At 44.7% G+C, this 26391-nt stretch overlaps 1 protein-coding gene across 4 annotated transcripts in view; it reads left to right on the top strand.

Moving 5' to 3' along the window:
• Window positions 1–26391, top strand: part of LOC111156098 (MKL1/myocardin like 2) — a 119751-nt gene that overhangs the window by 27028 nt on the left and 66332 nt on the right. Inside the window, exon 1 of one of the 4 annotated variants that reach the window (XM_022516705.1) lies at window positions 16292–17256. The exons of the other annotated variants lie outside the window; for them this stretch is intronic. Within the exon in view, the coding sequence (XP_022372413.1) occupies window positions 17136–17256 (121 nt within the window). The 5' untranslated portion in view covers window positions 16292–17135. Of the gene's footprint in view, window positions 1–16291; window positions 17257–26391 lie in introns of those variants that run through there. 4 annotated transcript variants of the gene reach the window in all.

Raw genomic sequence — 26391 nt, 5'->3', positions numbered from 1 at the left:
CATCCAGGCGCCCCATCATTAAAATTTTTGAAGGTTGAGATATATTTTACATACACTGAAACGCACAGATCTCACATGTACACTTTGAGTTGTTTTCTAAAGCTTTCTTTTGAAATAATTTCTGACTTATGGGAAAGTTGCAAAAATAGTGCAAAGAATTCCCGAATCCCCTCTATCCAGATTCCCCAAGTGATAATGTCTTAATCACACTTGCTTTATCTTGCTCTTTCCATATCCATACATAATGGTTTTCTCAGAACTATTTCAGAGTGAGTTGTGGACATACTGCCCTTTTACCTCCAAACACTTGGGTGTATGTTTCCTAAAGATAAAGATATTGCCTTATATAACCATGGTATAATTATTTAAATCTATAATTAACACTGATACAAGTGCTGTTTACTAACCCCAGACCTTATTCAAATTATGCCAGTTGTCCCAGTAATATCCTTTTAGCAAACGAAATAAAAATGTCTTCTCCCTGTTTCATGGTCCAGTGGGATTTATTTAGTTGTCAGGTCGCTCAAGCTTCATTAAAATGGAACAGTTCTGTAGGCTTATTTTTGCTGCTGCTGCTGTTTCTTCATTTTCTTCTTCTTCTTCTTCTTCTTCTTCTTCTTCTTCTTCGGTCTTTTAAGACATTGTGGATGGGTTTGGGTTATTTGGAAGCATATATAGGTCAGTTATTTGTGGAATGACAATCAGTTTGGGTTCATCCCTTGGTTCCTCCTGATGAAATGAGACCATGCCCCTTCAGCAGGAAGACCACAGAAGAGGTGTACGATGTCAGGTTGACCCTTTATTGGTGATGCTAACTTCAGCATGGGGTTAAGGTAGTATCTTCCGGGTTCCTCCACTGTAAAGTTACTGTTGCTCTGTTTCTAATTTTGTAAGTAATAACTATAATGTGAGGAAATACTCTGCCATTAAGTGAATATCCTGCTCCTTTCAAACCAACTTGCACCTGTCCTAAGTAGTTTTGCTGTCCCTTGGTAATTCTTGCCTACAACCATCATGCTGGTGACTTCTAACTCCATCATGCCTTACATTTATTAGATGGCATTCTACTCTAAAAACAAGCTTTCCTTTCTACCCCCTGTATTTATGTATTTATATCAGCATGGGATCATGGAGTCTTATGGTATTTATTAGTAAATAATACTATTTGCTAATAGTAATTCTGTTACTATTGTTATTTTGATGCTCAAGTTGTCTTAGATTTGGCCAGTTGGGGTTTCCATCAGGCTGCCTTCTGTGTCCTTTTTCGCAGGTTCCCATCACTGTTTGAGTACTTACTTGCTTTCTCACACAGCAGTATGTTCCACACTCAACTTGCACTTCTTCCTGCCCTAGCCCTGCCATAAGCCCTTTCTCTTCAGAAGTCTGGTTGGTTTTAGTGGAGTATTTATAAACCAAGACCTGGGAGCTAGGTGTGATATACTCACCGCTACTGTTTGGTCATTGCTTCTAGATCTTCTCAGTTGACAGAAATAGGAAATGCATGTTTTTGTTCACAAACACACATCCATCTGTATCTGTTCTTGTCTACCTGCATCACTGCATGTATTAAAAAATCAGGCATCTTTACTGACATCTCCACTTTTATCCAGCACCACAGGCTTCTCTGCAGCCTCCCCCTTTCCGTATTTAAAACCCTCTTACCTGACAGGGAGAAAACGGCTTTCATCCTCCTCCCATCCACAATGTATTTTCTAGAATACACATAGTATTCAATTCTAGAATACCCATAGTTTTTAAAATTGCTAACTCATGCCACTATGAGAAATAAATCTGCTGTACTTGAAATGGGTGGACTTTATGGCATCAGTAAACCTATTTTAAAAACTTGCTAACAGGAGTCGAATCTTTATTTACCTTCGTTCTGTCTTTAGCCCAAAGGTATATACTCAGAAGTTGCTAAGGTTGGTTCTAGTTTCTCTTCAGTGTGTCCGTGTTATTTATTTGAAATACAGCTGAGTTCATTTATTGTGTTTGTATTCAAATTTGGGTATTCTTCCAACTTTGTTGATTTTGTTGACTTATTTTTTTTTTTAAGATTTTATTTATTTATTTGACAGAGATCACAAGTAGGCAGAAAGGCAGGCAGAGAGAGAGAGAGAAGGAAGCAGGCTCCCCGTGGAGCAGAGAGCCTGATGTGGGGCTCGATCCCAGGACCCTGGGATCATGACCTGAGCCGAAGGCAGAGGCTTTAACCCACTGAGCCAGCCAGGCGCCCCTTGTTGACTTATTTTTGAGAATGTAATATGTTAACAAGGTTCTCAAAGTCAAATTATATAAAAAGAAAGATGTCCTCAATTAAGCACCACTACCCACCGCTCGCTCGCTCCTATCCCATCCCCAGCCTGAACCATTCCGTCCTATTTCCGCACCCACTGAAGGGAATCAGTCTCCTTGGTTTCTGGTTTCTCCTTTTTTGCTTTTTTTCTCTCAGATAAGCGACTCTATTTTCTTGTTTTCCCTTCTTTCTTATACAAGAGGTGACATTGATAATGTTTGAGTTTGCTTTTTTTACTTACTATTTTCTGAAGACCGCTTCATCCCAGTTTATACGGTGCGGATGCCCCATGGTTTAGTCAACCAGTCCTGTGCGTGGGGGTTTAGGCTGTTTAGAGTATCCTGCAGATGCAGATCGCACTGCAGTAAATAGCTTCGGCATGTACCATTTTATAGTGTTGGAGGTTTATCTTTCAGGTACATTCCCAGATAGAAGATCGCTGGGTCAAAAGGTGAATGCATTTGTAGGTTTGTTTCATGTCGTCAAATTCCTTCCCTGGAAAGCTGCGGCAGTTTACATTCTGATCAGCAGTGTATGCGAATATTCACTCACTCCCCCCAAGCCTCACCAACACGACGTGTTGTCGTGTTTCTGCCATCAGGTATGTTGGTGAAATTTTAATTGCCTTTCTCTGGCTATGAGTAAGGTCGAGCGTTTTCTGATACGTGTAAGGGCTGTTTCAGAATATTTTTGGAGGAGAGTGTGAATTACCTACTCATTTCTCAGTCCGATTTTTAAATAATTTTTATGTTGGAGAGACCAGCCCTTCCTCTGTAATGTGTCTGTTTTGTTTTGTGTTAGTGTGGCTGAGATTTACCAGTCTTTCCTTTTATTGCTTTTGGATTTGGGGTCACAGTTAGAAAGCTTTTCCCTATATCCCAGTTATAGAAGCATCCGTCAATATTAGAGTACTCAGATGGTTTGATTTTTTTTTTTTTTTTAAGTTTTATCCCTGATCTACTTTGAGTTTATCTTAATCTAATAAGGTTCTTTCTCCCTCCTCTACGTGGTACTTTTTTCCCTCTGGGTTTTCTCTGTGTGCCTTGGACGTTTTCATTTTTTTCCAAATGAGCTTGTCTAACCCCATTAAAAATTGCATTGGTATTTTTACTGACATTGCATTAAATGTGTGAATTAACTCACAGAAAAATGGCATTTTTATGATGTCATATTATCCTCTCCAGGAACGAGGACTGTCTATTTGTTCAAGCCGACTTTGGGGTTTTCCAGGAGTTTTACACATCTCTTTAGTTTACTCCTGAGCATTTATCTTCTCTGTTGCTCTTACTGATGGGGTGTCCTCTACTTATGTTCTCTAACTGCTTATTGTTTGTGTGTCTGGAGGCTGGAGATGGTGCGGTGTGTTTGTGTGCTCCTGGCAGTTTGCCAGGTTTCTTGAATCTGTAAATTTATGTATTTCATCAAACTAAGGGGATTTTCAGGCATTTTCTTTGCAAGTCCATTCTCTGCCTCATTCTCTCTCTGCCCTCTTTCTGGAGCACCAGTCACTCATGAGATAGACCTTATGATATCATCCGTGGGTCATGGTGGCTCTGTTGTTTGTTTTTTAAATCTTTTTTTTTTCTCTGAGGCACATAGTTGTTGTTGTTGTTGTTGTTTTTCATTTTATTTTTACTGATATTTTTAAATGTTTCTCTGATTACTGCTTTGAACAAAAGCCATAGATTCTGGTGAGAAGTCCCTTCATTTCAGTTTCTGTTTTTCCTCTTCTCTACTAGTTATTAGGACATGTTTTTAGCTTCCAGGTAGACAAGGCCTTTTTAGTTTTTTTTATTTTATTTTATTAATAATTTCTAGTACAACTACACTGAGATCAAGTGCTGTGTGTATTTGTTTATTTTATGGGACTTGCTGAAGTTTTCTTTGTGCCCTAATCTGTGATTTTTTAAAAATACTCCGTGTGTGGTTTGAGAAGGTGTCTCCTTTTTCACCCACTAAAAGTTCACTACAACACAGTGAGGTCTCCTTAATGGTTATGCTGTATGTCCTTTCTTATTTTTGTCTGCCTCGTCTGTCTCGTGCTGAGAGGCAGATTCAAGTCTCCTCTTCCTCGTGCGTTTCTGCTGGCGTCCCACTGCCCCCCTGTTCGTTTTAGTCTGTAACGGCCACTCTGTTGATCGGTGCGTGGTCGTCGCTGTTAGAGATGCGGCCTTCATGACGGCGCTTCGCGGTAAGAAGTGTCCTCTGTGTCACGTGCAGTGTTTCTAACTCGAATTCCATGTTTTCTGCGTTCGGGGTCACTGCCACCACCTCCCATCCTGGTCTGTAACACATACCAGTTCACCAGACTCACACATGCCCGTAGTCTCTGCACACCAGCTCACGCCTCTGGCACATGTTTGAGAAATCGCTCAGTTACAACACACGGAATTCAGTTTATTTATTTTAACAGATGAAAGGGCCCGTCAGTGTGAGTAGAGTTTTGTTGTTGTTTTTAAGATTCTTTAGAGCAATTCTGTTGCTCAGTTGTTTTTAGACACCCACATAAATAATCTGCTGCGTTCAAGTTTTGTAAAGGGAGACTGTTTCAAAATTGTCATTAACATGAAGGAATTTCTCTGTTCCCATAAGTACCATTGTGGGTTTTCTGTTTTAATTTATCAAAATGTAATTGATGTACAATAAACTGCACGTATTTTAAGTATTCAACTTAAGCAATTTTGAATCCACCACAATCAAGATAACATTTTCATCACCCTTAAGAATTTCCTCCTGCCCCTTTGTAATCCACTCCTCTTTTCACTACAGTCTCCAGGCAACCACTGTCTGCTTTCTGTTACTATAGATTAGTTTGCGTTTTCTAGAATTTTTTTAGAAATAGAGTCCTAGATAAAGTGCTCAGTTTCATTTGGCTTCTTTCAGTCAGCATAATTATTTCGAGATTTATGCATATTGTGTGTTACTCTTTTTTATTGTTGAGTAGTATTTCATTGTATACCAAAATTTATTCATTCAGCCACCTGTGTATGCATGGTTATTTGCTGTTTTGGGCTTTTAAAAAGAAAGCTGCCAGGGCTCCTGGGTGGCACAGTCAGTTAACCATGTGACTCTTGGTTTCAGCTCAGGTCATGATCTCTGGGTCATGAGATCCAGCCCCACGTTGGGCTCCCTGCTGAGCATGTAGTCTTCTTCAGTTTCTCTCTTCCTCTCCCTTTGCCCCTCTGCTCATGCACACGTGTGCTCTTTCTCCCTCAAATCTTTAAAAAAGTTTTAAAAATATTTTAGCCATTTTGACTGGTGTGAGGTGGAATCTCACTCTGGCTTTGATTTGTATTTCCCTGATGCCGAGTGATGTGGAGCACTTTTTCATGTGTCTGTTGGCCTTTGCATGTCTCTTCTGCCCATTTCTTGATTGGATTATTTGTTCTTTGGGTGTTGAGTTTGATAAATTGTTTATAGATTTGGGATACTAGTCCTTTATCTGATATGTTATTTGCAAATATCTTCTCCCATTCTGTTGGCTGTCTTTTGGTTTTGTTGTAAATAAATAAATAAAAATAAAGCTGCCAATAAAGTTCCTTCAAAAGCTAAGAATCCATCTACTATCTAAACAAGCCTTTATATTAAAAAAATTAAAAAAAAAAAAGGAATTTAGGGACACCTGGATAGCTTAGTTAAGCATCTGACTTCGGCTCATGTCATGATCCCAGGGTCCTGGGGTCGAGCCACGTGTCAGGCTACTCAGTGGGGAGCCTGCTTCCCCCTCTCCCTCTGTCCTTCTCCCCAGCTCGTACTTGCTCACTCTCTCATGCTCTCTTTTTCTCTCTCAAATAAATAAAATCTTTTAAAAAGGGGGAGGGGAGGGAATACAAATATCTACCCAAAGATTTATATATAAATGTTCATAACGTATTTATTCATAGCAGCGCAAAACTGGAAGCTATCCATATGTCCATCAGCAGATGAATGTTTGAACAAAATGTGATCTATTCACGCACTAGATTACTACTTGGTAATAGGAACCAGTTGCTGATACATGCAACGGCATGGATGAATCTGAATCACATCTTAGTGAAAGAATTCAAACACAAAAGACTACATATTGTATAATTCCATTTACCTGAAATTCTAGGACAAGCAAACTAATCTCTAGTGTTAGGAAGCAGATCAGTGATTTCCCGGGGTTGGGTGTGGCAGTGGGATATACCGCAAAGGGGCAGGAAGAAAGCTGCAGAGAGAAAATGCTCGTATCTCAAATGTGACCATAATTTCACAGCCCTACATCTCCATCAAAACGTGCCACAAATATACACTTTAAATTGATGTATCTTACTGTCTTGATACCTTAGTAATAGTGATGTTAAGTGTCTGTCAAACAACCAGAGAAATGTGGTGGGTTGTGTTAAGTCTATTTTAAGGAAGATGCTCGTCACCCAACCTCAGCTGCTGAATGTAAGGATTTAGTCAATTAAGGAGAGGCTTGACCATATGAACGTGATTAAAACACCAGAACACATCTCATAGGAAATAAAAAATTGGATGAGATCAAGTTCCAGCTTTTGAGGGCTTGTGAAATCTGCTAATGTGGGGATGGGATATCAGAAACGTGCAGAGTATCAGTAGTTAAAAACATGCAGTCTTTCTCAACCGGGTTCTGTGAGAAAATGAATTCCTACCAATATGATTAGAGTGACTGTTTCCTCAATTATCCCAAGGATGACATAGCTAATGCCATCTTCCACACACAGGAGAGAAGTTAATACAGTGGACACCTTTGGGCATTAGAGCTTAATTCTCTCACAGAACCCATGGAGAAAAGCTAGTAGCCTGAAGCCTGCTTTCTGCGTTAAAAATCTCTCTTCTGTTCCTTAAAAGCTGTGTAGCTGGACAGGCTACTTCACCTCCTGGTGCCTCCCTGTAAGCTGGAGACAGTAGCGGATGGAGTTCTTGAGAAGAGTGATCTGGGGGAGCGCCTGTTAAGCCCTCAGCACCATGCATGACACTCGTGCTCAGGACACAGTCAGTGACCCATTACCGTTAGTGACCAGAACTGGCAGCATCTCATTATCATTCCAGAAGGCTTAGTCTCCCATGACAGGTACTAGGAGCGTTCCGAGGGAGCAGAGGAAAAAGACCTGACTCTTCAGTGGTGTTGAGGCACATTCTGGAAAGCTTGTGAAAGTGATCAATACTGCAGCTAGTTCCTGAAGACTGCCTGAGGACCGTTTCCACCAGAGATGGAGAATTTCAGGCAGAAGAAAAAACCTGAGTAAAGGCAAGAAAAATTCAGAGCATTTTAGGGGATATTAAGCAACTTGATTTAGCTGAAGCATAAGGACCATGTCAGGGTTAGTAATGCTGCTCAGGAAATCAGGAGACGGAGCCCTGATGACTTGCATGCCAAGAGAAGAAATGTGAACAGAATTCGGTACGAGAGGAGAGGCCCGGATGAGTTTCGATTGGTCCAGTGACACTGATTTGTTTATGCAGGCAGCATTAATTCCGCAGTCAGAGTATCCTGGGCCCTGGGGCTGCAAAGATGAGTACGGCAGCATGGGATGGTGCTGAGGTGTGGGGTCTGGAGCCGGATGCTGCTGAGGTCTAGGCGAGCTCATCACTTGCCATTTGCTTTTGTTGTGTTTTTTTTTTTTTTAATTTTTTGATTTCCCATTAAAGTGATGTGAGGACTGTCTTATGAAATCATAGGTGAGTTAGTCCTAAGTATAGCACATAACCTTAGAATCAAGAGATCTCAAGTGCAGAAGGAAAACTCGCTTAGAAAGTGCCATTTAGAAAGCAAGTGCGTGATGATCCAGAGGCAGGATTTGTGTTCGTGGGAGCCTTGCTGGGTGTTCGGAGTTAATGGTTGGCACCAGTGCAAAGGATGAGATTAATAAGGGAGAACATTTAGAAATGGTCAGAATCTTAGGAGTACAAGGGGATGTGCAGGTATCTTAGTGAGTGCAAAGGATCCTCAAGGAGAAGCCTAATGAACTGATCAGTTTTGTAAGTAGATGCGAAGGAGCAACAGCCCTGAGCCAAGTGTCTGGACACCCCTCGACAGGAAGAAGGATGACTTCACCAAAGACAGGAGCCAGAAGGGGAGCGGGAAGGTGGAGTAGCGCTTCTTTCTGAAGACCTCAGTGTTAGCAAATCTGGGGCCCACGCTGCTTGCTGGGAAAGGTGTGCGGCTGGTACTACAGTGGGGTCTTGAGGAAAATGGAAATGATCTGAAACAGTGTCCCAGTTGAGACTCAGTAAGAGACCAAGGAGACATCACGGAGCACGTGTGAAGGCATGACCTGCTTTTGTATTAGATTTGGGTAGTCGTCCTGCCTTTTATCTTGTCCGCCTCTGTCAAGACTCCCAAGGTGGCCAAGCAAGATACCCAGTCAGATGGGGGAAACAAAGGCAGATGTTTAGTTGCCCAGGATGACCTAGTGGAAGCCAAGCAGCAGAGTAAATGGGTCCCCTCACCCCATTTGAGTTGAGTGATAAAGCAGCGTTTCACAAACGTAAGTTTACCACAATTACTAGAAGACTTCATTTTTATTAGTCTCACGTTGCTGTCACCCCCCACTGCCAGTGAAGTACTAACCTGTGCTCAGGAGCACTTCACCCACCCACGAACAGAAACTCCTGCGTCCCACATCGCCCTCGGTGTCGGTCCGCGCGCCGCGATGCGTTTTTGCCCCCGTGTGCCTGGCTGCTGCGGCGGAGCCCCCATCCTGGGCGCCTCAGGGCCCCGGGGGCGCACCCCGCCACCCCCAGCCCGCCGCCCTGGCGCGTGCCTCCCCGGAGAGCGCGGCCCAGAACACGTCCTTGGACCCAGACGGGGTCCTCGTGCGGGTTCCACGCGGTTGTCGGACCGCCGCCGCTGTCAGTCACCTGGGGGCGCTGTTTCGGCTTCATTGTTCCGTGAAGGGAAAAGGCATCAACGTGTGGAGACACGTCGGCTGCCATCTAATGAAATCTGAAGTAGCAGGAAGACACCAGAAGACACTGAGCGCCAAACCGCAGCGCGGGGCGGCCTGACGGGGGCGTGGGAGGAGATGGAGGGCACGCGCGTGCTTCGCGAGCTGCTCTGCACTTACGCGTGCGCGCGGGCGCGCCGCAGGGCCCCTAACCGGGCAAACGCGCAGCCACGGAGGCCGCAGGCCAGGGAGACCCTGCGGGGACGGAGTCCGACCCGACTTCGCCACGTGGGGAGCGCACGCCGTGCTTGTGCCGGGTACTTCATATGCATCCGTTCCCCCGTTTGCACACTCAGAGCAAACAGCTCTTGTCCTGTCGGGGACGTCATGCGTTTCTGCCCACGAGGCAGCCACGGCACAGAGATGGCGCTGCTGTTCCAGGGTCGCGTGGCTCTCACCATCGAATCACGTTTACCTCTGAAGTCGTGCGCATTCCACAAAACCGTCCTGCCTCCACGCTTCATAAGTCCACCTGCGATGTTATCACCCTCTGAAACTAAATTACTGGTTTTTCTTAATTACGTGCCTTTGAAAATCCTGTGGGAATTGAGTAAAAAGAAAGAAAAAACCATACAGGTTTTTGCTTTTGGGAAAAGGATGTTCGAGTCAGAAAGGCAGGATTAAGGATATGTGCTCACCACCAGGGTGGCTTCAAGATACATTATTTCATATCTGAACTGCAGTGTTTTTCTTTCCTTTCTTTTCCTTTCTTTTCTTTTCTTTTCTTTTCTTTTCTTTTCTTGTCTTTTCTAATAAAACAAATGGCAGTATGTGTTTCTCATACCTCAGAGCTGTTGAGGATCAAAAGATCTTCAAGGTCCACAAGAAATACGTTAAATCCCCTTGTGATTAAAAAAAAAAAAAAATCATTATCCCAGATAGCGAGCATCTGTTATTTTCTCGTGGAGGTTTTCCTGCCTACAGTTCACTCTCACTCTTACTACCTTACAGTTTCTTCCTCAGCAAAGCAGGAGACGTTGGTTTTTCCCTCTTGTAGATTAAGCATTCTCAACAGGAGCACAGATTGGTTCTTGGGGGAGAGACAAAAAGATCACACCTTTCATGTGTAAGGCACATACAGCTTGGAAACGGACATATCATCAGTCTGTGGTGTTGAAATTTCGTGGAATGTGATGAGGAAAAAATTCTGTAAGAAAGGGTCGGGCCATAGGGACGATGATGCAAATAAAGGTGGAGAAACACTCCCGCGGACAGTTTTCTTACCCCACCGTCACACTGACCGTGACTTAGCGTCGCGTCTTCCCGTCTTTGCTAGGATGTGACCTCTCCCACTTTTCAGTCCTCCCTTCCGTCTGTCCTTCTCCCGTGTCCTCTGTAACTCAGAGTCCGAAGAAGATGACTCCGAAGAGGCATACTCTGAGGCTGGCTCTCTGTCGTAAGTCTGCCTGTGGTCATAGAAATGGACAAAGTTTAGAAATGGAGAAAAGATTCAAAGAACCCCTTTAATGCGGACAAAGTGTGTTGTGTCATATGTTTCTGACCCGTCCTGAGGCTGTGGGCAGGGGGCTGGGGAGACAGCCCTGGTCACTCGCATGCCATCGGAGCCCTGCGATGGAGGGGTGCCGTGGGTACACACGGGCTGACTGAGAAGGAGCGGGGAGATGTGCTCCTCTGCCTCCCCGGCCGTCTGCCCCTTCACACAGAAAGTTCTCGTGGCTCCCTCGGAGCACGGCTTGGGTCAGCGCACCGTGGACGGTCCTGCCCCAGTCCGGGATGCCTGGCCAAGGCGCAGCTCCCGGCCTCAGAGAGGGGAGAGCTCACCCAGCAGCGCCGGCTGGAAAGATGATCGGAAGCGCGACTTACCGCCGACTCACCGGGCTCTTTCACCCTGTTGTGGCACTTGGTTACGCTGCAGCACTTGGTCGTTCAGATCATTGCTGGTCCTTCAAAATCTCATTCTCTTAGGAATAACAGGAAACTGTGTCCCTTCTCCTGAAACAGTGGTTTCCATAGGGCTGTTTCTATTGGAAGTACTACAGTTTGGTACCCATGTATTTTTTTTTTTAAAGATTTTATTTATTTATTTGACACACAGAAATCACAAGTAGGCAGAGAGGCAGGCAGAGAGAGAGGGGGAGGCAGGCAGAGAGAGAGGGGGAAGCAGGCTCTCCACTGAGCAGAGAGCCCAAAGCGGGACTCGATCCCAGGACCCCGAGATCATGACCTGAGCCGAAGGCAGAGGCTTAACCCACTGAGCCACCCAGGCGCCCCAATACCCATGTATTTAAAAGGAACAAAAATGAAGGACTTTTAAGATATGCTGTCTGATTTCAGAGCTCACACTATGTCCTTTTTTGTGGGAAAAAAAAAAATACCAGGATTCTTAAGTTGGGCTTAATAAATTGTTGAGACTTACCATAACCATTTAGTAGTTGTCTGAAGATAGAATATTTTTATAGTGTTTTTATAATTTTATTTATTTTTTTTTAAAGATTTTATTTATTTATTTGACAGAGAGAGATCACAAGTAGAGAGGCAGGCGGGGAGAGAGAGAGAGAGAGAGAGAGAGAGAGAGAGGGAAGCAGGCTCCCCACTGAGCAGAGAGCCCGATGCGGGACTCGATCCCAGGACCCTGAGATCATGACCTGAGCCGAAGGCAGCGGCTTAACCCACTGAGCCACCCAAGCGCCCCAATATAATGTTTTTATAATTTTAAAAGGAGGGAGAATTAAGGCTCAAATACATACTTTACTAAAAATACGGCACCCTTCGGGAAAACTTGAGGTGTAATCGGGACTGACATTTTTCTCCCTAAATGTGTCTGGTCTAGTTGCCCTCCTCCGTGGCTTCTGTGACACGGGCTCCGGCGTTGTGGAGGCAACCTCACCAGGGGCCTGCGTCTGCTCCGCCGGGAGGGCTACTGGAGGGCCCGGTTCCAAGTACCAAGATGCAGGAGATGAGAAGAAGAGGCATCTTTTCTCAGTCTGGTGTCAGGAATGCTATAGGAAAAGCACAACTCAATATTTAGCAGTCTGTTTCCATGCTGTTACTAATTATCATCTCTATCCCTCTCAGATGCTTTTACATTGGTAAAACGCTGCGTAGTTGGTGATGTTCTCAGGTCTATGCTTACCCCAGTGCAGCATCATCCCAGCCATATCTTTTTTATCAGCAGCTTTGTGAGCATATATTGAGACTGCCAAGTTCTTGTGTAGGTCCCTTGAGCCGTGTTTGTTTCTGTTCCGAGTCCCTGAAGCCTTTCCTGGATTATTCCTAGTCTCCAAGTCCTACAGTTTTTCTCACGCTTATTAAATATCTATGCTTGGAGTACTGGGAAAATTGACTTGATTTATGGAACTCTCTTTCATAGGAAAATAGCCCTTTTGGGTGTGTGTACACACACACACCGTGGAAGCAGATTTACCCTAGCCAAAGTGACTTTAATCACCTATCCTTTGAAGTTACACATCCCTCGTGACAGCAGAGCCAAATGACACTGAAGGAGATGTCGTACAGAGTACGGAGCAAGGACAGACCTGCTGCAGGCAGTTCGCAGGGTAACTGTGGGCCGCTTTCACTCAGAGAGAATGCGGGTGCCCTTCCTCCCTTCATCCCTAATTCAGTCCAAAAGGCATTATGTGGGGGTGAGCAAGGCAGCTGCCCTCTGGGGCTGGGGGCAGTGATCCAGGGAGGGCTTCGGAGCCCGCCTGGGGTGAGGAGACATCTGCATAGGGTTTGGTACAGCAGTGACAGTAGTGAGATGAACAGGGTATCCATGAGTGGGGTGGCGAAGACAAGATTCTCCCTATAGGAGAAAAGGGTTACAAATACGTGAGAGAAGCTGAGAAGGAACCTTTGGTGTTGGATTGGAAGTGGAGGCATCAGGGTGAGTTCGTGGTTTTCAGCGTGTGTATATAAATAAGTCCAGATGTACATACTTAAATATAGGTCTGCATTTACATCTGTTAATACAGAGAGCCATAAGTATGTGTGTGCGTGTATGTTCACACACAAACTTACAGACATGTTCCCTGACTTCCTACAGAGGAGGCCTGGGAACGCTGGCACCCTCATAGCAATGAGGACACCTGCTACTGAGTCCTTGGTTTCTCAGCGGAGCAGGGAAGGTAGCAGATGAGCCTGGAATACCTTGAACCAGAAAGTAATCCAGCGCTTAGAGGAGCTGAAGGGCAGCAGGAAAGGACCCCACTAGTCAAATCTGGAATAATCTGAGCATCACACTAAATGGTAGGAACATGCTGTCACCCACTGAAGAAAACAGGAATCCGTGAGTCCATGGTGATGGAAGTAGGTGCCATAATCCACATGGGGGGGGGGGTCTCCTTACACTGAGATGTGCCTCTAATGAATGCAGAAGCAATGATAGAATTTTCTAAGTCACCATTTGGTGACCATCCTATGTAACAAATAGTTCAACCCCACAAAATCATTCATTACGAAGAGAAAAACTAACTTTACAATGAAGAAACTTGGCCAATACCGTCTTAATCCGTTCATCAAAACAAATATTGTCAGTTAGAAGACGAACTGGATTTGTGCCCCACACAATAGGATGCAGAGAACCCACCCTGCCCGCTCCGTGGTATTCCTACCGTAACTGGAGTGTGGTCATGAAGACACACCACAAAACTCAAACTGAGGGCAATTCTACAAAATAACTAGTATGTAATCTTCACAATTTAAGGAAGGAAGAGTCAAGAGAGACTGAGGATCTGTTCACAAATGAAGGAATACTGAAGAGACTTGAAATAACTCAGGGCCGTACGTGATCCTGGTTTGGATCCTTTTGCCTTAAAGAATGATGTCGGGACAATTAGTGGAACTTGAGTGGAGTCTCTGTTTTAGATGGTGATAAATTGGTGTTGATTTCCTGATGTCGATGGTTATATTGGGGTTTTATAGGACAATGTCCTTGTTTGTAGGAATTATACACCGGAGGGCTTAAGGTAAAGAAGTGTCATGTCAGAACCTTCTCACAGATGGTTCAGGAAAAAATGCTCTGTGAATTTGAAATTATTTCACATTTTTAAAAATACCAAAATAAATGTTACTTCAGGCATATTCACCACTAAAAAAATTATTTTTTTTTTCTCTCAGAACTACAGAGACAAGACTTTAGATATAAACCCACAGCAGGACAATGTGTTTCCTTATTGAAATTTTTTTATATTTATCAGATGCAAAAATAATAAGCTTACAGAGGGTCCTTAAAAGAGAACTGTTTTATTTTTTAACATACTCAACACAAGCACACAGCCATTCTTTTCTAAAAAAATAGAAGTGGCTGGTGTGGTTCTGTATCTACCCAGGTTTCTAAATTTGTGGCCTCAGCACAGTTGAGTGGGGTTTAAAAAGCAGCATGCTGAGAAAGAGAATATTAGGGTTTGTTGTTTTTGTTGTTATTTTTGCAAAGTAATTAAGAATGTGGGGTCTGGAGCCAGGCCGCCGGTTGGGAATCCTGGCCACCACGTATATGGTAGGGGACTTCTGACAAAAATAGTCAATTTTTCGAGACCTTGGTTTCCTCATCTGTGAACTGTGATGATGTTGAACCCCCAGGCCCGGCAACAGGACACATGAGGTGACTTGTGAAAAGCACTTAGACTGGGTCACCCTGCAAGCGCTGGATAAAGTTGGCCGCTGCTGCTCTCGTTTCAGGAAAAGTGGAAGTGCTTTCATGAAAGCATTTGAGCAGGGTTATGTTGGCTCTCCTTCTCCCTCACCAGGAGCAGAATTACTAGGAGGCCATAAAAGTTATGGCTTCTGCTGTGAAAACCTGTCCCGAGATCAGACTAAAGCCTGGAGACAGAGCATGTTCTGGAGGACAGCAAGCGTTGCAGTAGGAGAGAGACTCGGGCTTCGGAGAACTCAGACTGGCTGAACTCCAGACCTTCTGCAGCTGCTCTGTGACTTTGGTCCTGGTCTGTAAAATGGCTAGAATGTACCAATAATCATCGCAGTCAGAAGGGGCTCTTGGGGGTTAAGGGAGATAAACTTTGCCAAACTGCGAAAAAGGTGAATGACTGAAAGAATGTCCTCAAAAAGGCTTTTATTCCTCCTTTAGAGTTGCAGGAACAGTCAGTGTAGAACAGAGGCCTTGGGATCAGAAAGGAGCAGAGCATTCTAGCGCGTTTTCGAGAAGTGTGATAAGCTCAGTGCTGTTTGTTCCTGCAGGGGTGTGGACTCCCAGCACTGGGCTTCCATTGCTTCAGAAGGAATTTCAGTTGACAAGAGCCATGTCTGTGTTGTGTAATCCCATTCTCAAGAGATGCTGGAGAAGCGTAGATCGCTATCTTTCTAGAACAGTCTGGGTTGAGTGCACACCAGCCCCGGAACCAGGGACAAAGGACAGAATCTTCATCCAGTTCCCATCTGTGTTTCAGTGGGGACAGCAATACTGGGCTTTTCTGGCTTTGAAAACATAAGCCTTTCTTCATCCCGCAGAAGGATCATGTCAGATGCACACTCAAAATGTATGGGTATTTCTCTTTCGAAGAGAAAATGTGCTTCCTTTAGAGAACATTTCACCTAAAATCGCTGACTATTGGGCATGGATGGAGGACTTCTTTAGAATTTTGAACAATTAAGTTTTCCTATTGCAGCTTCTCCTGCTTTAATTCATTTACTTAATCGTGCAACAAGTATTTATTGAGAACTAGTCTTCCAGGCACTCTGGTAGATGTCGGTTATAAAAAAGTGAACAAAACGTAGCCCTCACGGAAGCACATTCCATCTACCGCTCTTAACAACCTCGCATGGCTTTTCTGGGAACCCTTTTGCAAAGGTGCATACTTTGAGCCATTTCAAAAAAAAAAAAAAAAAAAGCTGCTTTTTGGCCGCTTATGGGTGGACATATATTTGCTGGGTCTACAGACAGGCTTGTCTCCGCATTTGCCTGGCGTTGCCATCCCTAGAGATCTCCTCCCAGCAGCGTCCCTCATGTTCGGGGGAGAGGGGGGACAGCAGTCCGTGGCCGAAAGCCCACGTGAGATCAAACTTGGGCTGGCCGCCGCTTGGGTCGGCTCTGAAACAGAAGCTCTCTTGCTGTCTCTGCCTTTAATACAGGGGAGGGAGATCCTTCCCTCGGAACAATCATGGCGATGTTCACTCGGTCAGCCGACTAGTGGCACAAAGGGAAACTGCCGCTGGGGTCCGGACTGGTGACGGCTTCTGCCGCAATTGCAGTACGTTTCCCTGTTACAAAGAGCCCTGGCTCTGCCAGGAGGAGCCGGACGCCACAAAAGAACTTGGGGAGTTAGGCAGTGCCGCTGGCGGCTTGTTTGTGCAGTGCGGTCCCTCCGCTGGGAGAAGACCCGCTTCCTTCGGACGCCCTCGACTGTGCCCTCCGTGTCGCCGGAGAACTTACTGAGGAATGAATGTGCTCGTCTGGCTGACAGAAAGTATTTCCACAGCCTGCGGGTGTGTTTATAGAGAGCCGGCGAGAGACCACAGGCAGCAAATTTGTCTTCTTAGGTATCAGCAAAGTCTTCTCTTTTAACAACTACAGGATTTATTTTTAACCGCTTGACTCAGTGTTTGTCAGATGATTCGGACCATCAAACTGCAGCTGGAAGTACCCAGCGCGCGGGGGAAGCTGGAATGGCAAGGGGAAGGGGGCTGGCTGGGAAAAGGGGTGGGATTTCAGCATCGTGCCTCTGGGGCTCTGCCTCCCAACGTGGGAGAGAGTTTAGGGCTTCCAGCAGCACAAGTGTGTTTGCGGGTCAGGCTGGGAACTGAATGGGAATGGCTGCCTTCGGCTGCTTAACGACATAATTGCCCAGCGCCCGGGGTCTCGTGAGGAGGAACCCAGGACCCAGGATCCGGGGACCGGGGACCAGAGCGTGCTGAGCGCCGGTCTCTGCTGCTCGGCGTATTGCGCTTCGCTCCTGCTGGATGCTGCCTGTCTCCAGAAGCCTCTCACCATGATCGATAGCTCCAAGAAGCAGCAACAGGGCTTCCCAGAGATTTTGACTGCTGGGGATTTCGAGCCATTAAAAGAGAAGGAATGCCTTGAGGGGAGCAACCAGAAAAGTCTCAAGGAAGGTCAGTGTGTCTGTGCACGGGGGCACAAGCGCCCGATCCGCATTCCCGTCAGCCGGGCTGAGCGCGTCTGGCTGCTGACCGTGCCGTGTGTCTGCTCTCTGTTCGCTCGGGCACCTCACGCGCTCTGAGTTCTTTGAAATGAAAGCTTAACGCCGTTCTCGGTGGCTCTTTCTAGCTCGCGGTTCATTAACTGATAGAACTCTAGGGATTTTGCAGTAATTAATACAGGAAGGGGACTTAGGAGGCCAGTCCTCGTTTCAGGGAAACCTTCCCAGGTTCATTTTGTATATTCTCTCATTCTTTCCATTTTTTTTTTTTTTTGCCCCCACCCCCACCCCCAGGAGAGGCCACTTCCTTTTCAGTAGCATTCAGGGCGCTGTTTGCTTTAGGTTTACAAATGCATGATTCCGGGAAAATTAATTTTTTTTTCCAGTTGACATGTTTACGGGGTTTATTGTTTAAAACCAGGAAGGTACCTAGTGCTTTCTTAATGATATCTTTAAATGGCTGGTTTAATTGGTCATAACGCACATTGCATCGTTTTGTTTTGTTTTGCTTCTAAAAACACATTGCTTGGTTTTGCGGTCTTTTAACAAGGCAAGAGATAAGCTTAAGGATACTGTGCATTATTTTCGGTGGCCACTGCACAGTACCTCCCTGACTGATTCGAGAAAATGGCCAAAGGTACGAGCTGTGCTGTCCCCTGTCATGGCACATACCGAAGAGTGGTCAGACCAGTTCATGTGCTTTACTGGAGCAGCTGGAGACCAAGGCCCGTGGTTTCAGAAATCCGGGATCTACAGAGATTAAGTTTTTCCTGAATTTGAGATAATGAAGGTCACCCCCTCTCAATGCGTGGTTACTTTGGAATTTGGTTTTCTAGGGCTCCTTGGGAGGAAAACAAAAGCCCTCAGTAACATTTTATCTGCATTCAGCTCCTGCCATCAGCCACCCCTCACCTCTCACTCGCCCTTGCTCATCTTGGAGACCCAGAGAGCACATCTGGACTTACCTGCCTCAGTAGCAGTTTGAGCTTCTTCTTCCAAAAGGATATTGCTCCTTTTTTTTTTTTTTTTTTTGGCTCATTTAGACTATGAGAATGTGATGATAGAGATTGTTACAGATTTGAAAGATAAGAAGAAAAAACAATAGTTGGACTTTTTGGAGTTGAACTACTTCTGGGTATGGGCAGAGACAACATCCAGGTCCAAACAGACGACACAATTAGGTATAAATAGCTGTTGCCAGGAAGCAAACAATGGGGCCGCCTCTCCGAGCTCACAGCAAGCCTTCCTGTGGATTCCTGGAGAATCAATACCGGTGGAGTTTTCAGGACGCGTTCTGCAGAGTCCCTGAGGGAGGTTGAAGTTTTTAAATCATTAACTTAAAAAAAAAAAAAAAAAAACAAAGAGTTAATTATGTAAGCATCATTTAAGTCAAGGCCAGGTGTTAAGCTCCCGTTGGTACCTTACATTTGAAGCAGAGAGAGAAACAGTCGTCACAAGCGCAGAGTAGGATAAGGAGCACGGAAGCAAGGATTAAAAATAGGGAAGCAGGCTAGAAGCATGAGCAGCAAGCACAGCAGAGCGGAGCTGACATGATTACGTAACGTATGGGTTGTTTCCCTAACCATTGCGACCGTGCCTCCCATTTATGCTTGTGTGATAGCGGAGTGTCCAAAGGGCCCGAGCGTGGGCTCTCAAGTGAGAGGTTCTGGGGATCGGGTCCCAGCCGCGCCATTCTGGAGCCCCGTGACCCTGGACAGGTTCACTGCTCCGAGTCTTAATCTCCTCATTTGTGCAACGAGAAGCAACATGTACTTCACACTGTTTTTATGAGATGCCCCATTTGATGCCACTTTGTCATCCCTCTGCTTGTCTTTTTTCAGCCCTTTGTTACTTTTTCCTTCTACTTAAGTTTTCGTTTTTAAAATTCCCTATAAATTTACAGCTATAGAGAAATATTTTGGATGTTACTGTCATATAAATTCATATAAAATCACATAAATTCATACGTAGGGGCACCTGGGTGGCTCAGTCGGTTAAGCTTCTGCCTTTGGCTCAGGTCATCATCTCGGGGTCCTGGGATCGAGCCCTGCATTGGGCTCCCTGCTCAGTGGGGAGTCTGTTTCTCCCTCTCCCTCTGTGCCCCCCTCTCCATGCTCACTCGCTCTCTCTCTTTCTCAAATAAACACAATCTTTAAATAGATAAGTAAATTCATACATATAAAGAGGTAAGGGAAGAGAACTTTCATATTTTAAAACACTCCTCAGATATGGTTAAGTGAAATCGCTCTTACTCATGACAGTTGCACTGACCACGGTTTTGCTTCATGTACCTCCACAGATTGTATTTCTACCCATTTTCCGCTAGAGATAGGGCCGAGGGAAAAAACAAAAAACCCCAGAGATATCAAGGATGATCTGTTACCTCCCCATTAGTGATGCCGAAAGAGAGATTAGACCTGGGTTCAATTAGAACAGAAAAAAAATAAGAGAAATTTTGCAGAAAGCACTTCTTTTTTTTATTTGGAGTGGCATAAAAATAAGGTGATTCCTGTGCAAGATGGGACTCCTGTAATTGTGTCACCGTCACTGCCTGCCGACGAGTTGCAGTGGTCAGCGTAGCAGACTCGTGGAACACATCACTGGGATTGGGGACAGTCCTCAGTGAAGCTGCATCTGCTCTTAGGCCGTGGACCGTACGTTTCTTGTATTAATCCGTGGAAGTTGATTGATACGGCAGTGGTTGTGGAAACACCTAAACACGCTAGAGTCTAATTAGATCTTGTGCTGTTTGTCAGAAGAGACAAAAGTACTAGTGATTATTAGTGTCCAGTGGTTGATGCCTCATGTGTTAAGGGACACCAAAAATATTCATTATATTTCACATCAGTAGTGTTTAGTCCTCCACTCCTTTTTGGCAATGTTGGTTTTGGATTGGGTTTGTTTGAAAGAAGAGCCTGTGCGATTTTTTTTTTTAATATCAAGAATGCAAGTTTCCCGGTAGTGAAGGAAGGCTAAATTTTGGTCCATTTCGTTCTAACCACATGGACACAGCTTGGTCTCTCTGGTGTTTCTGACGTGTGTCTACTGTCAGGGTTGGCAGTCCAGCCCGCTGCTCAAGAGGGTGCTCTGTTTCTAACTTACATTGGGATATTTCAGAATTCCTGTTACTGTGGACAGTGCTAGTTAGCCAGAATTATTATTAGGGGGAAAGCAGACTTCTATTAGCAAATAATCAAGGGCTTCACAAGTCTCTGTGGCACCTCAACAAGAAAATTTAGTAATACCTATCGAAAATTTAAGAAGAAAATGTTCCAAGGTGAACAGCCTCTGAATAGTTGTCATCCCATACCAAAGAATTGTTTGGATAACAAAGCCTGTTACTTCACAGTTTGGTTAATGCTTGTGTAAACTTTCTGATAAATACCAATCCATGTGTGTAGTGGGAGAATTTTAATTATTAGCTGCTTTGGGTGAAGATAGCAATAAATACCATGAATTCTTGGGGCGCCTGGGTGGCTCAGTTGTTGAGCGTCTGCCTTCAGCTCAGATCATGATCCCAGAGTCCTGGGATCAAGCTCCACATTGGGCTCCCTGCTCAGCGGGAAGCCTGCTTCCCCCCTCCCCCACTCCCCCACTCCCCCTGCTTGTGCTCCCTCTCTCGCTGTCTGTCTCGCTCACTGTCAAATAAACACATACAGTCTTTTAAGTAAAAAAATAAATAGAATTCTCCTGATCAAATTCAAGATAGAGAATTCTCCTTAGACTAGTTTACTTTGTCAAAGCAGCAATACGGAATCTTAACTTCTGGCGTGTCCACAATAGAAAGTGAACATTTCTAATTGCATTCAACATGGATGAGATCTAAATTTAATTTCTGGGTCTAAAACTAGAGATGAATATTAGAGAACACTGACCTGACAACCAGAGAATTAACAATTAGAAAATTTGAGGGCGAATCATAGAAATTGAGGTGATTTAATTCAGATAAGTGGTTTAATCTGAGTTATTATTAAGATAATGAAATATATAACACCAGTGCTACCAGGTAGTTATAATTAAAGAGGAAAATGGTTGTTCACTTTAAATAAGTCTCTTACAGTGAGAATAAAAACCCTAGGAAGAAAACTGGGCTGTGTGTTATTTTACTTTGACTAACACTTACTGCTGTAACAAACAGCCCCAGAACTCAGTGTTTTAACCAGAGGGCATCTCTTGCTCAGCACACAGCCCAAAGTGGATTAGACTGCTACCCTAGTCAGCTGTCCTCTGAGAAGTGACTTGGGGAATCTGGGCTTTTCATTGTGCTGCTCAGCCCATGGGTGTGGGATTAGGGGGAAGAGTTACAGAATTGGGGGCCACGTTCCCACTTCTGTCCCCGGCTGGTAAATAACACTTGAGATAAAGTATGTGACAGTCTGTGGTAGCCTGCATAGTAAACAGTGGAGTAGATTAACGTGGTGTGCTGGGACATGGCTGTAGTAGGCCTTTTTTAAAAAGGTGCACATTTTTCCAAAGTCTTCTGAGCCCACCAGCCTGGGGAAAAACACATTAAACAAATACCTTTACCAAACCACCCAAACTTTTCTACATGTTGGAAATTATCTCATACGTACTCCCCGCACTGTCCATTAGCCACATATGGCTGTTTAAAATAATTAAAATGAAATAAAATTTTTAAAATTCAGCTCCGTCATCACATTAGGCACACGTGGTTTGTGCCTGCCATGCCCAACAGTGCAGATTATAAAACACTTCATCAGTGTGGAAAGTTCCGTGAAAGACAGCGCTGCCGTACCCTTCCCCCTCCACGCCTCTGCCCACCACGTTCCTCTCACCCCAGCTTTGCAGGTTCAAAGTCACCGAAAACTCAGTCCTGGGGCCATTTCCTGAAGAACGTTGCTGGACGCTATCACCTGAAAACACTTTCTTCTCCCGGGCGTGTTCTGAGTATCTCTGTCCGCATCTCTTCTTCACCTTTTACCTTCTGCCGCGGTGACACGCATACATTTTTGTCTTCACTCTTACACTGTAATGATTTGGGGGATGGAATCCTCATGTGGATCATTTTTGTATCTCACCCCCAGTGTCCTGCATGTCATGGACACGTTAATATTATGCAACAGGTATTTAAAGAGTGTTATCTGCCTCTCTGCCTTCTTGAACAGTGTAATCTGAACTCCTCCTTTCAGATATAACTTATAATTCGGTTATAAACTCAACCCCCGTGGGATGCATTGGTGCCTTAAGGCACTGTCAAGGTGTGTAAAATCACTCATCCGTGCACAGAATGATCCCTAGGTCACTACCAGATGACTAGCACTGTTATTTATGGTTTGGTTTTTGCCAAAACCTGGCAGTTCTCCCTTTTCTGATACGCTGCTTCTAAGCTTCTGTGAAGTAAGCAACAAAGTAACAAAATGGAGCCGGAGATGTCATTGTGCTGTCTGCTCAACCAAGATACATTTACTGAGCTGTGGTGGGCGAAAGGGACAAACGGGCAGTTGAAATAAAGAAAGCTACAAAGCCTTCTCTGAGCAAAAAGCACTTGAGTTTTGCAACGTCTCATTTGATTCCTCTGGGAATTTTTTCTTTCCTCGTGTTCTATCAGTGTTCTACAAAATTGAAAGTGTTAGATGGTGAGGTGCCACCCAATTAACATTTTTTAAAAATAAATCAGAAGCGTATGATATGGTCCTTATAACAAATTAAAATAACATGTAGGTATGAAGGAAAAGTAAAAGATCCCTCTTCCCAGGCATGATTCAGTGTTTAAAAAAAAAAAAATGGGTGAATGCTCTTTTTGAGATGAAGTTATATAATCTAATTTTTTTATTAGAAATAATTTCATTGTGCAGAAATTTGAGTACTCAGCATCATGCCAACATGCAGGGAGTTCACAGCCTAAAAAGTGAGCAACTAAACAATAACATAGGAGGTAAAACTTGCACACACGTAACAGAGAGCTCAGGAGAAACCCATGTGTGCTTTGGTCCAAATGAGAGGGTGACACCCCTGCAGGCCAGCCCTCTGTCATGTGCTGTAGACCTGCACAGCCCTCTACGTCCCTGGCGGCTCCAGTGGGCCTCCTTTTCCCAGGAAACAGACTCCTCCAGTTTCCCGTCACCTTTAAGGGCACCTCTGTCTACCCGTTGGCTCCTGCTGGGAACCTCAGTGGGACTGATCACCTGATATCCACCTCATAACCTGCCACCAGGTCCTGTCACCAGATCTGTCAGCTCGACCTCAGAAATCTTTCTCTCACCCACAGCATTGTTTCACCACGGCCACCACTCTTGCCTGCATCCCCTTCCTCAAATACGGTCTTTACGGGGGTCTTCACTCAAGCGGACGGACGTGGAGCTGCCTCCCAGTCTCGCCCCACCCACTCAGACACCTCCATGAGGGAGGCGGGGCCTCTTTGTCCAGAAGCAGGTCGCACTTCTGTCCCTCCATCGCTCTCCTCTCCCAGCATGCCTCTCCCTCCCCACCCCACGCTAGTACATTGGCCGGACGGGCTACACCTCGTGCCTTCCTCTACACGGTCATGTGCAGTCGCTGTGACACGAGGACAGCACACAGGTCAGCCCACTTCTCTGTTCTCTCTTGTGTTGGTGAGCAGATTGCTGTGTGCATGTGTGTACGCGGGTAACTAGGTAGGTGTGCGTGTGTGTGTGTGTGTGTGTGTGTGTTTCAGTCCCATTCCTGAATCCATACAGTGGGCAAAAAGGCTAAGCTATCAAGTCAGCATCAGGAACCTCAAAAAAGTAGCACTTGCTAATTAGAAGTAAATAATATTTCACAGCTTTCCTGTTTCATTGTCAATTATCTTTTTATTCAGAGAGGCTGCCTTGGGCATTTATGTTAAGACATTTCTGAGTCTTTTATGCCACATACATCTTCCCATCTTAGAAGAATTAGGAAGGAGTTTTTACCAGTCAGCACCTTTACCTAGAGCTACACACTGCAATTCTGATGCGGCAGTGGAATATAGAATTTCTGATTGCCTCCAAAATAAGAAAAATAGTATCTTCTCTCAGAACCATAGACGCTAACAAATCTAGAAGTTTGGGTGCAGAGCCAGCATCGTCCTACAGATTGGAAATCAATTGTCTCAAAGAAACAAATCAAATATTGTTTTAACCTCTTCACATTGCTGGTGGTGAAGCAGTTAAGTGGTTGATTTTGCTTTTGAAGTGCCTGTTATTTGTGTTACACTTGCTTTTATGCCACTGTGTACTTTATTTCCATCACTTTTTAACCAAACGAGATGTTTAAAATGCATATATGTATAATATCCTTCTGTACGTCTGCCACAGACTAATGTCATCCCTGCCGATCTGTGTCAGGCCCCTGGCTTGACATCACGTTGTCACACCACGAGAAGCATACTTTAAATTCATTCCAACTTTTGACAAAAAGGAGAAGGGAATTTGTGTGAAGGTATGATCAGTTTAAAGAAACATGCCCCATTTTTAGCAGTCTGTTTCCATGGTAACAGAAGCAGCAGCCAACCATGGAGTTACCAAAGTGCCTGTAAATTTCCAAGGCTGAGTGTTGGAAACATTGTTTTCCTGACCTCATGCTGCAGATTAATTCAGGAAAGCTATAGCGTGTGAGCTCGGACTGTTAGCATTCTCATTTTGACTTCACTTTTAATTCCTAATAGAGGGTAAATGGTGCCTTTCAGACCGTGACCTCCTTGCCAGCAAGTGTAGAATTCCAGAGTCTGTACCCCCTGCCTCTTCGCACGTCCCCCAGCCCGGTGGACTTCCAAAGGATATAGTAGGCTTTCTGACATTGGAAAGAAAGGTAGTATTTCCTATGTGGTCCAAGCCCTAACTTTTTGAAACGCTATTTTGCATAGGTTTTTGTTTTTTGTTGTTTTTGTTTTTTTTTTTTTAAGTTTACTTGATGCTGTCTCCCTTTCTTAAGTGGAAAACATCATAATATGAAAACTCCCACTCAAAATGCTGTTTGCTCTTCGGCCCATCCCAGGTGTGGATTTCTGGGCACACTGTGTGGCTCTGCTTCCGCTCCAGAAAGGAAGTGCTGGTGAAGGAAGCTCTCTTCATCAGCGCAGAGAGTGTGGCTCTCACGAGACAAACCACCATTTTATTTTGGGGCCTCTTTGTGTTCTATTTTGTGGAATCACTTAAAGAAGAACCTTATTTTAGAACGGGCAGATTTGACCCCTGAAAATATCACCAGAGGTCTGTGACCTTTGGTTGCTACTCTTTATCCTTTGTGAGAGTGCTTAAGTGCTTTTTCCCTTCTTTAATGCATCATGAATTTTACATTAATTGTGAGTGGAGATGAAAACAAATTAGCGTCTGCCAGTTTTTCATGGTTTCCTTTACTCCCTTGCCCTTCCCCTTCCCTTACTAATCTTCTTATACCCTTTAAAGCAACTTAATTGGACTTGAGTCTTGTGTTCTACCACCGATACTGACTCAAAAATACCCTAAGTGTCAAGTCCCTGCAACAAAGTGAAACAGTCTTGGTTCTACCTATGATAAGCGCTTGCCCATAGGAAATTCTTCCATTGACTTATTCTTAAATTTGACACGATATTCTCTTTTTTTTTTTTAAGATTTTATTTATTTATTTGTCAGAGAGAGAGAGGGAGAGAGAGCAAGCACAGGCAGACAGAATGGCAGAGGCAGAGGGAGAAGCAGGCTCCCTGATGAGCAAGGAGCCCGATGTGGGACTCGATCCTAGGACGCTGGGATCATGACCTGAGCCGAAGGCAGCTGCTTAACCAACTGAGCCACCCAGGCGTCCCCGATATTCTCTTTCTTTACAAAATATAACTCCAGGGCACCTGGGTCGCTCAGTTGGTTAAGCAACTGCCTTCTGCTCAGGTCGTGATCCCAGAGTCCTAGGATCGAGTCCCGCATCAGCTCCCAGCTCCATGGGGAGTCTGCTTCTCCCTCTGACCTCCCATCTCGTGCTCTTTCTCACTCTTTCTCAAATAAATAAATAAAATCTTAAAAAAAAAAAAACAGGGGCGCCTGGGTGGCTCAGTGGGTTAAGCCGCTGCCTTCAGCTCGGGTCATGATCTCAGAGTCCTGGGATCGAGCCCCGCATCGGGCTCTCTGCTGTCTAGGGGAGCCTGCTTCCTCCTCTC

Source organism: Enhydra lutris, unplaced genomic scaffold (genome assembly GCF_002288905.1).
Source record: "Enhydra lutris kenyoni isolate GAN:26980312 unplaced genomic scaffold, ASM228890v2 scaffoldscaffold45, whole genome shotgun sequence".
In the NCBI taxonomy this organism is placed as follows: Eukaryota; Metazoa; Chordata; class Mammalia; order Carnivora; family Mustelidae; genus Enhydra; species Enhydra lutris.
This window is presented reverse-complemented; position numbering and strand designations above follow the sequence as displayed.